Source organism: Microchirus variegatus (assembly GCF_963457635.1).
Source record: "Microchirus variegatus genome assembly, chromosome: 2".
Classification (NCBI taxonomy): Eukaryota; Metazoa; Chordata; class Actinopteri; order Pleuronectiformes; family Soleidae; genus Microchirus; species Microchirus variegatus.
In genome coordinates this window covers 43,145,641-43,158,288 of record NC_139803.1, presented here as the reverse complement: position 1 = coordinate 43,158,288, position 12,648 = coordinate 43,145,641, and the positions used below count along the sequence as shown (strand labels likewise).

The window sequence follows — 12,648 nt, the reverse complement described above, 5'->3', positions numbered from 1 at the left end:
TCGAAATTATGAGATAAAACGTCATAATTATGAGATAAAAAGTCGAAGCTATGAGATGAAACGTTATAATTATGAGATTAAAAAAAGTTATAATTATGAGATAAAGCTATAATTATGAGATAAAAAGTCGAAATGATGAGATAAAAAGTTATAATGAGAAAAAAAGTCATATTTATGAGACAAAAAGTCGAAATTATGAGATAAAAAAGTCATAATTATGAGATAAAGCTATAATTATGAGATAAAAAGTCGAAATGATGAGATAAAGTCAACATTATGAGATTAAAAAGTCGAAATTATGATCTTAAAAGTTATAATTTGAAAAAAAAGTCATAATTATGAGATAAAAAGTCGGAATTATGAGATAAAAAGTCATAATGATGAGATAAAAAGTAGAAATTGTGAGATACAAATCATAATTATGTGCCAAAACTATAATTATGAGTTAAAAAGTCATAATTATGAGATTAAAAAGTCATAATTATGAGATAAAAAGTCAAAAGTATGCGATAAAACGTCATAATGATCAGTTCCGATCAAAGACTTGAATGAACTCGAATGACCTTTCCATAGTAAATCGCGTGACTCGCTACGCGATCACGTGAAGTAACGTTCAAGTGAGATGAGAAATGAGAAAGTGCAAAAGCTGATGGTGTTAAAACAAAATACCAGACTCGTAGAGTTGAGTTTATTTTAATCTTCGCGCGTTGTAGGAAATATGTGATGTTAATATCTTTTATCCTGAGGCACGAACCACTTTACCACGCGCTCTTTGGCAAACCATAACAGTGAGAGTAAGTGAATGGTCCCAGTGTTCCTGAACGCACCAGTTGTCCTTACTCCGAGCTGAACTTCCGTCTTCAGTTTTCATTGAGGAGCCGCCGGCACAAGTTGAAGCGAGCTCCCTGTCATTTTCCGTCTATTTTTATATTTGATTTAGTTTTTGTTGGTCTTCGCAGCAGACTGAAACACACATGTGTGATCTGGGCATGTGTCACAGTCTTCTCCTGGCTTCGGCTCTGTTGTTAACCTGCACACAGTCAGGTATGTATGAGTTATTAGTGGAAATAAATGAATAAATCAATCGAAGTTAAATATGTGGATGTAAGATGGCGCCGATTCCCGTAGCCACACGTAGCAAGAAATGCATAGAGTTTGTAGGTTAGGGCGATTAATCGATTTTTAGATATAAATCGGATTTATTAGTTTATTAGGACGTTGTTAAAATTACACTATTCTCTCAGTTGCGTCACAGGAAGAGACGTGCGATACAAGGATCAGGCCGAACAGTGCCGAACTATAGATCCAGTTAAAACTAGTTAGCGATCCTGAAAAACGCGGATTAATCTCCAACAATTACAGGAGAAATGTCTAAAATCTCGATATTTGACAATGGAGTCTGGCGTGTTTAGGGCTGCATAGCCCCTGCCGCTGTATGTGACTTTGTTCCGGAGACTTCCCGACAACAGGGATCAAGCCGAACAGTGCCGAACTGTCGACGAGTTAAAACTAGTTAACACTGTTTAAAAAAACGTGGGTTATTCTCCAATAATTACGGGAGAAATGTCTAAAATATCGATATTTAACAGAGGGGTCTGGTGTTAAGGGACAGCTGCATACATGTGACTGTATGGAGACTTCCCGAAAACAAGGATCAAGCCGAACAGTGCCGAACAGTGCCGAACAGTGCCGAACAGTGCCGAACAGTGGATCCGTAAAAAAGACTTGACAATCTTGATAAAACGTGGGTTAATCTCCAACAATGACCGGAGAAATGTCTAAAATCCGACAAACTGATTCATCCATTATCAAAATAGAAAATAGAAAACACATAAATACAAACATTATTGTAAATACAATTTACGCTGTGTGAGATGAAACGCCTTGTTAGCTTTGTAAACAGTGGCTTGATCACAGTAAACCGCAGATAATCTGTCAATAAACAAATAAATCCACGATTTAAATCACGCCCTCGCTCGACTGCATGCATAGTTGCACCAACAATGCAGCAGGACCAGTGTTTCTGTTTACATTAGCGTTTCCAGTCATACAAACAAAACTACAATGTCAGGCCTAGCAAGTACAGCTGCTGCGGTGTATATACGACATGCTGTGGATATGTTTTTAAAGCCTGTTCAGCGAGTCTGATGTCGAGTCATTCACCTGCGAAGGTGGAGTCAGTCACGTGCTCAGGAAGGAACCGTGTTTGTACACAGACACGAGGGGTTAGCTTATTGCTGCGGCCTCGTGGTTAGCATTGCCGTCGCCGCGTGGTTAGCGTTGGTGGCCCGGCTAACTCCACAACTCCACACTGGATCGGATATCAGACGGATGAAAATGTAGAATCCTTGTGGCACAAATGTGTCGTTAACAGCTTCATATGAAAAAAAAAATTGGTATATAATTTGGATTTTGTCGTATTGTTGAAAGAAAATGCATCCAAATCTTAAAATGACGCTAAATCACATTTCGGTGACGCAAAAAACCCGTTGAATTCTGGCTAATTTGTTGTTCGTCGGCTCTGTTTTTGTCAGAGATGACACCGTTTCCTGCCCAAAGCAACGACATGCATTCATCGGCAGCCGGGCAGTGAATACACAACTCCTTATATGGACATCCTGGGAGTGTGTGTTTATAGGTCACATATTCAGGCTTTAAAAAAATGTTGTTGAGTCGAAGTTATGGTTCATTTTATATCGCATTTTTGGTCGTGATATCACAAAAATAGAGTGTTTTTCTTGTGATCTTTGAATTGTCACAAATTCAACCCGATTTTTATACATTTTGACACAAAATAGTGGTATATAATTTGGATTTTGTCATATTATTGAAATAATTGTTCAAAGAAAATGCTTCCAATTCTTGAAAATGACGATAAGCATTGAATTCTCGCTAATTTTAGATAACAACGTTTCCTGCCAAAAGCGACGACATGCATTCATCGGCAGTCCGGCAGTTAGCATAGCCGTTAATAGCATAATATTGTTTTTTTTTTTGTTGTTGTTTTTTAAACTTGAGACGGCAGCTCGGTGTTATTTAAGTAATCAATGGGATCGCGATAAATCGTTGCCAGCACATCCATGACATCTCAAATTCAGTTTGCAGCATTGGAAAATAGCGCTAATCGCTAAAATCTAGTGCTGTTTCGATGGCGACTGACCAGAAAAAGACACTTGTGACGTTGTGTTTACGTGCCGCGGCACCGGCACCGGCAGTCCAGGCACCGTTTTACCAGCTAGCTTCGTTAGCTGTGTTAGCTCCTTTCGCGCTGTTAGCGTTAGCCTACAGTGGAACTGGAGCCGTCTATTTATTAAAACGAAAAGAGCAGCGCTTTTACGGTCAGTTGTCATGGAAACACGTCATGCGTTATCGCCACTAGCGACTAGCGTCTCTAAACTAACGCATGTTTTCGTGCCGAGGCAACGTTTACCAGCTAGCAGCGTTAGCTCCTTTAGCGCCGCTAGCACGCCTACAGTGGAACTGGAGCAGTCTGGTTATTAAAAGAAAAGAGCAGTGCTACGAACAACCAGCGTACCTGTGTACCGCGTACGTCCGTTTTTAAAGTTTAGCGTTACTTTAGAGACTCGTTTTAACAATCGGGAGTCGCGTAAACATCGCGTCACGTGTACGTCTTTTTCCGGTCAGTCGTCATAGAAACGCACCATGCGCTAACATTGTCGCCGTTAGCGTGCCCAGCACTACTTAAAAACATCATTTAAACGTTTGTTTATCTCAGGTGAATCCACGGCGAGCGCTCAGGTGAAGGTCCGGGTGTTGGCCGGCAGTAACGCAGTTCTGCCCTGCGCGTTCAACGCCGCCGCCACCCGTCATGGTTTCCCGACGACGGTGGAGTGGTCCGTGGACCCGCACCGAGAGCCGAAGTTCGGCATCGTCTATTTGTACCGCGACGGACGCGAAGATCGCCACGTGTTGAAGAACGCCGCCTTCGAGGGCAGGACGAGCTTCGCGGAAAACGGCGGCGCGGCGCCGAGAAACGGAAACGTCTCGCTGAGGATCGCGGCGGTGCGGCCGACCGACGCTGGGACTTACCTGTGCAAAAAGATGTGGAACCAGGACTACGGCGAAGACACGACGGTGGTGCTCGAAGTGGGTGAGTCCAGTTTAGTGGGTCACTCTGGAGTCCCGAAGGTCTTGCAGACCGTTTTCCTGGGAAGGGTTAGCCAAACATTGGTGATTAGCTTAGCTAACTATTCCTACCGTGACAAACCAAACTGCTTAGAAAGATCAGGTCCAGACCTGCACAGGCCCTGAAGGTGTTTCCAACCCTGACGTGAACACATGGGTGTCGGCAAAAGCGCAATCCAGTCCAGTCGGTACAGGTTTTAGTTGGATCCGTTTCAGCCAGAGCAGCAGCAGCAGCTCCTGTGTCGCCGCGAGCTAAAATCGCTGATTTTCTCTATGGGCTTTGGTGTGGGAGAGTGAGCGGTTTACAAACTTCGGTTTCCCGTTGGAAAAGTCCGTCTCACGGTGAAATAAAGACGTGAACGTGCTCTTAAGATACAATAGAGTTAAAATGACGTAGATGTTATTCGGTACAAAAGGTTTAATTCACAAGAAACTGAAGTTTGTAAACCGCTCACTCTCCCACACCAAAGCCCATAGAGAAAGTCTCCTTCCTTCCTTTCCTTCTTTCCTTCCCTTCCCTTTTACTTTTTCCATTTCTTCCTTCCTTCCTCCCTTCCTTTCGTTTCCTTCCTTCTTTCCTTCCTTTCTACATTTTCCTTAATTTCATCCTTCCTTCTTTCTTGTCTCCTTCCTTCTTTTCCTTCTTTCCTTCCTTTCTACATTTTCCTTAATTTCTTCCTTCTTTCTTTCTTGTATCCTTCCTTCCTTTCCTTCTTTCCTTTCCTTCCCTTTTACTTTTTCTATTTCTTCCTCCCTTCCTTCCTTTCCTTCTTTCCTTCCTTTCTACATTTTCCTTAATTTCATCCTTCCTTCTTTCTTGTCTCCTTCCTTCCTTTCCTTCTTTCCTTCCCTTCCCTTTTACTTTTTCTATTTCTTCCTTCCTTCCTTCTTTCCTTCCTTTCTACATTTTCCGTAATTTCATCCTTCCTTCTTTCGTGTCTCCTTCCTTCCTTTCCTTCTTTCCTTCCCTTCCCTTTTACTTTTTCTATTTCTTCCTCCCTCCCTTCTGTCTTTTCTCCTTCCTCCCTCCTCCCTCCCTTCCTTTCCTTCTTTCCTTTCCTTCCTTTCTACATTTCCCCTTCATATCATCCTTCCTTCTTTCTTGTCTCCTTCCTTCCTTTCCTTCTTTCCTACCCTTCCCTTCCCTTTTACTTTTTCTATTTCTTCCTTCCTCCCTTCTTTCTTTTCTCCTTCCTCCCTCCCTTCCTCTCCTTCTTTCCTTTCTTTCCTTTCTCCATTTTCCTTAATTTCATTCTTCCTTCTTTCTTGTCTCCTTCCTTCCTTTCCTTCTTTCCTTCCCTTCCCTTTCACTTTTTCTATTTCTTCCTTCCTCCCTTCCTTCCCTTCCTTTCTACTTTTTCTATTTCTTCCTCCCTTCCTTCCTTCCTTCTTTCCTTCCTTTCTACATTTTCCTTAATTTCATCCTTCCTTCTTTCTTGCCTCCTTCCTTCCTTTCCTTCTTTCCTTTCCTTTTAAAAATCAGTGATTTTTAACATCACAGCACACAGGAGTTCACAGGAGTTGTTGATCCACTTCTGCCTCCATCACTAAGTTCAAAGGACTTATTTTGTCAAATTCGGCAAATTTACCTCAGTCACACAAAGTGACCACACGAGGCAGCAGAGGACCAGCAGCTCCTGTGTCCCTCTGGGTGAGAGCGTGTCAGTGTTTCGGCGAGTTAGGGTGTGGTTGAGCGACAGTTTAGGGCGATTCACTTTTTTACGAGCGCCCACATGAATGAACGAATGAAAACACGTCGTGACTCCTCCTTCTTTTTCATTGGCTCCTCCCACAGCGGTGGTGTCTGAGCCCAGACTCTCCGCGGCGTCTGCGGCGGGTTCTGTTGTGACCGTGCAGTGTGAGGTGGATCACTGTCTGCACCAGCCCAGCATCCTGTTTCTGGACGACGGGGGAAACCAAATCCCCGCCGAGAAGGAGGCGAAAAGACGGGAATCGGCCGTCGCCGGATGTTACACGACGACGGGAAGAGTCGCCGTTTTAAACGTAACCAGCAGGTAAACGTGAAAACACGTGATCTCGGGTTACATTCACAGTCTTTAGCTGTCGCTATGGTTACGATGTGTAAACAGGAAGTGAGACTTTAATGTAACAACAACAAGGAAAACAGACATGGTGACTTTTTGACTTTTATTTTCTTTCTTCCTACTTTAATCCTTAAATTCATCCTTCTTTCTTGTCGCCTTCCTTTCCTTCCTTTCTCTTTCTTCCTTCCTCCCTTCCTTCTTTCCTTCCTTTCTACATTTTCCTTAATTTCATTCTTCCTTCTTTCTTGTCTCCTTCCTTCCTTTCCTTCTTTCCTTCCCTTCCGTTTTACTTTTTCTATTTCTTCCTTCCTTCCTCCCTTCTTTCTTTTCTCCTTCCACCCTCCCCCCTCCCTTCCTTTCCTTCTTTCCTTTCCTTCCTTTCTACATTTTCCTTGATTTCATTCTTCCTTCTTTCTTGTCTCCTTCCTTCCTTTCCTTCTGTCCTTCCCTTCCCTTTTACTTTTTCTATTTCTTCCTTCCTTCCTCCCTTCTTTCTTTTCTCCTTCCCCCCTCCCTTCCTTTCCTTCTTTCCTTTCCTTCCTTTCTACATTTTCCTTAATTTCATCCTTCCTTCTTTCTTGTCTCCTTCCTTCCTTTCCTTCTTTCCTTCCCTTCCGTTTTACTTTTTCTATTTCTTCCTTCCTCCCTTCTTTCTTTTCTCCTTCCTCCCTCCATTCCTTTCCTTCTTTCCTTTCCTTCCTTTCTACATTTTCCTTAATTTCATTCTTCCTTCTTTCGTGTCTCTTCCTTCCTTACCTTCTTTCCTTTCCTTCCCTTCTCTTTTACTTTTTCTATTTCTTCCTTCCTCCCTTCCTTCCCTTCCTTTCTACTTTTTCTATTTCTTCCTCCCTTCCTCCCTTCCTTCTTTCCTTCCTTTCTACATTTTCCTTAATTTCATCCTTCCTTCTTTTTTGTCTCCTTCCTTCCTTTCCTTCTTTCCTTCCCTTCCCTTTTACTTTTTCTATTTCTTCCTTCCTTCCTTCCTTCCTTCCTTTCCTTTCCTTTCCTTTCCTTTCCTTCCTTCCTTCCTCCCTTTTCAAACAGGAAGTGAGACTTTGCTAACAACAACATTATTGCAGAAATGGTGACTTTTATTTTGTAAATTTCAGGGTTGTGTTTTTTTTTTCATGCGGTTGAGCAGAAACTCAGGCTTTTATTTTGAAATGTCTTTGGTTGTATTTGACCACGTGGCGTTACGTCTTGGTGCGGACAGCACAAACGGTGACTTTTATTTTGAAAATTGTCCGGTTGTGTTTTTAGTGTGGTTGAGCATACAATGTGGCTTTTATTTTGAAGAGAGACCAAGAACTGGTTTAATGGTGTGGATGACAAAAGCATAGAATTTTATTCTGAAAATTGTGGGGGTCATTTTTTTAGTGTGGACAAATAGAAATGTGGAAATTTGCAGGGGCAAAAACTTATTTTGAAATCTCTGGGGCAGAATATTAATGTGGACTTTTATTTTGAAAACTGCAGGGTTATGTTTTAGTGTGGACAACCTAAGCGGTGTCTTTTATTTTGAAAATTTCAGGTTTATGTTTTTGTGTGGACAAACGCATCAACATCTAAACCGTCATGTGACCATGTCGTGCTTTTCGTTGTAAAATGTCAACATATCAAAGTTGATGTAGCTTCAAAGGGAAGTTAGCATCGTGGTTAGCACAGAGTGAAACCTAGCATAGCTAGTTACGCTGTGTTTACAAGCTAACAAACACGAAAAAGAGACAAACTTCAGTTTCGTTTTTTACGATTAGAGCTCTGGTCTGACGCTAATGCTAGCCAATGCTCGCTAACGCTAGCCACGTGCGTGGATCTCCTCCCTTTTTTCGGACTTTATAATGAATCTGGTGCAAAACAATCAATAGAAATCGTAATTTTTTGCAAAAGTGAAGCGCAAACTGAGGCTTGACCTGTCGTCTGTGTCCGTCACAGCGTCACCTGCAGGGTTCAGGATCCGGTGTTCAACGAGTCCACGGAAGCTAAACTCTGCATTCCAGGTATGAACTCGCCTACCCGATGATATCCGTCCAATGTGTTTACGTAAATAGCATTTAACGAATGTAACATTTGCGTCTCAATAATCCAGCTGACTGTCGGGCGTCCTGCCTTGCAATCTGGATCTTCGCCATCGTGGGATGGATTTTGTTTGTCGGACTGGCGTGTGCAGTAGCAATCCTGCACTGGAAGCGGTTCTGCAAATCGGGTAAAACTCACAGGACACAACACAAACAAAGTTGTCGAGTATAAGCAAACTGTGTTCTCTCCTGAGGCTAATGCTAGCGCTCGTTACCTTTTTATAGTTCCACATCGACCTTCCTCCGTCGCAGCATTTGCTTTTTATTCCCGCTAACCACTACGCCGACCTCGTGGCCCCTGGATCGGTCAAAGTTTTCAAAATGATGGATGTTTTTTTCTTTCCATACAGATAATATTCATTCATTCATTCATTCATTCATTCATTCATTCATTCATTCATTCATCCGTTCATTGTCTACTGCTAAGTCCGGCCCGTGGGCCCAGATTTTGTACACCGTTGAGTTGCTAACCTGGTAGTGCGTTGCGCCTTGAAACCCGGGATTCACAGATTTATACGTTCACCAGAAAAGGGGATCTTCACGTTATCAAATCTGGAACCTCTTTGTAAGAAAGTTTGCAGATTACCTAACCCCAGCTAACCCCTTACCTTATCCCAACTCTAAACCTTACCCCAGCTAACCCCTTACCTAACCCCAACTCTAAACCTTACCCCAGCTAACCCCTTACCTAACCCCGACCCTAACCCTTACCCCAGCTAACCCCTTACCTAACCCCAACCCTTACCCCAGCTAACCCCAACTCTAAACCTTACCCTAGCTAACCTCTTACCTAACCCCAACTCTAAACCTTACCCTAGCTAACCCCAACTCTAAACCTTACCCCAGCTAACCCCTTACCTAACCCCAACCCTTACCCCAGCTAACCCCAACTCTAAACCTTACCCTAGCTAACCCCTTACCTAACCCCAACTCTAAACCTTACCCCAGCTAACCCCTTACCTAACCCCAACTCTAAACCTTACCCTAGCTAACCCCTTACCTAACCCCAACTCTAAACCTTACCCTAGCTAACCCCTTACCTAACCCCAACTCTAAACCTTACCCCAGCTAACCCCTTACCTAACCCCAACTCTAAACCTTACCCTAGCTAACCCCTTACCTAACCCCAACTCTAAACCTTACCCTAGCTAACCCCTTACCTAACCCCAACTCTAAACCTTACCCTAGCTAACCCCTTACCTAACCCCAACTCTAAACCTTACCCCAGCTAACCCCTTACCTAACCCCAACTCTAAACCTTACCCTAGCTAACCCCAACCCTAAACCTTACCCTAGCTAATCCCAACTCTAAACCTTACCCTAGCTAACCCCAACTCTAAACCTTACCCCAGCTAACCCCAACTCTAAACCTTACCCTAGCTAACCCCTTACCTAACCCTTATCCTACCCTATAAGGCAACAGTACGAGACGCTACTCCACCATGTGGCCTCTTAACGGCAAGAAACTGGGGTCGTACTTCAGCAGATGTTAGCGTTGCTAAAGTCTTGTGTTCTTGTGTTCACGCAGGGGGGGAACTGAAACATCCGGTGACCCGGCAGTCCTCCAGTGCTAGCATCGACAATGGTACGTCTGAAACGCAGTCGTTGCTGGAGCAGAAAAAACACATCGTTGATCAGCTGACCGAGGAGAACGCCAAGCTCAGGTCAGACCTTCGCACGGCTAACAGCCAGCTGGAGAGAAGAGACGGACCTCCGGTTGCTAACCAGCTAAACCAACCAACCATCAGTCCGTCAACACCCAGTAACGTCAAACGTCCGCCACTCCAAAGGCAGAGCAGCAATCCCGGATCCTCCCGCCCGATCCAAACAACCCATCATCGTAACACCAGCGCTCCGGATCTGCCCTCGGTTAGCGCTGCGGCGGCGGCGGCGACGTCCAAAGCACGTCGTTCCATGAGCGACTCCTTCCGTCGCGATCCGAACGCCCCGAGGCCGCCGCGCAGGCAGTCCTTTGGGGCTCACGCGTCAGTCCTGACCAGCAACCGGTTCAGTCCACTGAACGAAGAGTCTGACGGGTGAGAGGACGACCGCGGCTGCGTCCTCTGACGCTACGCTACGTCTAAAATGACCTTCGTGAACAAGGTATAAAGCTAAAAGCTATGCTAAGCACTTTTGTGTCGCACAAATGCTTGGTGGGCGGGACTTTTAATGTCTGGGAGGATTTCTTGTTCAAATTGGTAAAAAAAAAAAAAAAAAAAATTGCTAGCATGCGCCTTATGCTAACTGCTACAATCAAACTGTCCCTTTTTAAACATGATAAGCACTTTATATATTTTTATGCTGTATTTACACATATATTCATTTAGCATTTTTATATCATATAAGCTCATAAAAGTCGTTTTTCTACAGTTGTTTGTACTTTCACGACATAAATAAATTGTATTTATTTAAAAAAACACAAATGATGAGCTGAATATGAGTCTCTGCTTGTTTATTGCTGCCACCTGCTGGTGACACACTGTCATTGAGTTCAGCTCAGTTATTTGCCCCCCCACCCCCCTTGTTGGTGAATGAGTGGTTGGTGCCCGTGATGTCACCAGCGTGGGGGGGAGGGGGGAGGGGGAGGGGGAGTGGCTTCGTCTGACAGGAAGTTGAGCGCTTATCTGAAGTCTGTCCATCAGTTAAGAACAGGATGAAGTTGACAGAACTCTGTCTGACGCTCGGTGAGTTTTTATTCTGTTAGTTCACTTTTTATCACTTTTATCTCTTATTTATTTATTTATTTATTCTCTCACTTTTTCTTTCTTCCTACTTTAACCCTTACATTCAAATTCTTCCTTCCTCTCTTGTCCCCTTCCTTTCCTTTGTTTCCATCCTTCCTACTTCTTTATTTCTTCTCCCCCTTGCTTTCCTTCCTTCTTTCTTGTCTTCCTTCCTACCTTCCTCCCTCCCTCCCTTTCCTCCCTACCTTCTTTCTTGACCCCTTCCTTCCAACTTTGATCATTAAATTCATCCTTTGCTTCCTCCCTCCCGTCCTTCTTTCTTGTCCTTCCTTCCTTTCCTTCCTTCCTACTTCCTTTTTTCTTGTCTTCCTTTCCTCCCTTCCTCCTTTCCTTCCTGCTTCCTTATTTCTTGTCTCCTTCCATCCTTCTTCTGTCTTGTAACCCTTCCTTTTCGTCATTCCTGCTTCCTTCTTTCTTGTCTCCTTCCTTCCATCCTTCCTTCAATCTTGTCTCCTTCCTTCCATCCTTCCTTCTTTCTTGTCTCCTTCCTTCCTTCCATCCTTCTTTCTTGTCCCCTTCCTTTTCGTCCTTCCTGCTTCCTTCTTTCTTGTCTCCTTCCTTCCATCCTTCCTTCAATCTTGTCTCCTTCCTTCCATCCTTCCTTCTTTCTTGTCTCCTTCCTTCCTTCCATCCTTCTTTCTTGTCCCCTTCCTTTTCGTCCTTCCTGCTTCCTTCTTTCTTGTCTCCTTCCTTCCATCCTTCCTTCTTTCTTGTCTCCTTCCTTCCTTCCATCCTTCTTTCTTGTCCCCTTCCTTTCCTTCCTTCCTACTTCCTTCTTTCTTGACCCCTTCCTTCCAACTTTGATCATTAAATTCATCCTTTCCTTCCTTCGTCACTTCCTCCCTTCCTTCCTGCTTCCTTCTTTCTTGTCTCCTTCCATCCTTCCTTCTTTCTCGTCCCCCTTCCTTTCTTTCCTTCCTACTTCCTTCTCTCTTCTCCCCTTCCTTTCCTTCCTACCATCCTTCCTTCTTTCTTGTCTCCTTCCTTCCAACTTTTATCATTAAATTCATCCTTTCCTTCCTTTCTACTTTTTCCTTCTTCCTTTCCTTCTATTTCCTTTCCTTTCTTGTCTCCTTCCCTCCCTTTCCTTTCCTTCCTCCCTTCCTTTCCTTCTTTCCTTTCCTTTCCTTTCTCCCTTCCTCCCTTCCTTCCTCCCTCCTTCCCTCCCTTTCCTTTCCTTTCCTTTCCCTTCCCTTCCCTTCCCTTCCTTTCCTTTGCTTCCTCCCTCCCTCTCCTTTCATTTCCTCCCTCCCTTTCCTTTCCTTTCCTTCCTTCCTCCCTCCCTTCCTTCCTTTCCTTCCCTCCCTTCCTTTCCTTCCTTCCTCCCCCCTCACAGCGTGTCTCAGAATCACTCCGGACTCGTCTCAGTTCTTTCCTTATTCCACGGTGTCGCTGAGTTGCGTCCATCGCGCTAACGCCTCGGGCTGGAGGGTGAAGAGGAACACCACGATGGGCGGAGTCAGTCTGTGCTCGTCCAGCTGGGGCTCCGCCTCCTCCTCAGGCCCCGCCTCCTCCTCAGGCTCCTCCTCGGGCTCCAACAACTCAGGCTCCACCCCCTCAGGCTCCTCCTCCTCGGGCTCCATGTGCACCGTTGGGAACGTCTACGCGCTGGACAGCGGCACCTACTGGTGTGAGTCT

The 12,648-nt window shown here is 44.3% G+C and overlaps 1 protein-coding gene across 1 annotated transcript; it reads left to right on the top strand.

The window, feature by feature from the left end:
- The first annotated feature begins 893 nt into the window (after positions 1-893).
- LOC310924250 (uncharacterized protein) lies at positions 894-10,701 on the top strand. The gene is made up of 6 exons (XM_083885912.1): positions 894-1,044; positions 3,737-4,111; positions 5,942-6,161; positions 8,124-8,188; positions 8,278-8,394; positions 9,795-10,701. The coding sequence occupies exons 1-6, from the start codon at positions 975-977 to the stop codon at positions 10,304-10,306; spliced, it is 1,359 nt and encodes a 452-aa protein (XP_083742038.1). The 5' UTR covers positions 894-974; the 3' UTR covers positions 10,307-10,701.
- Positions 10,702-12,648: the final 1,947 nt, after the last annotated feature.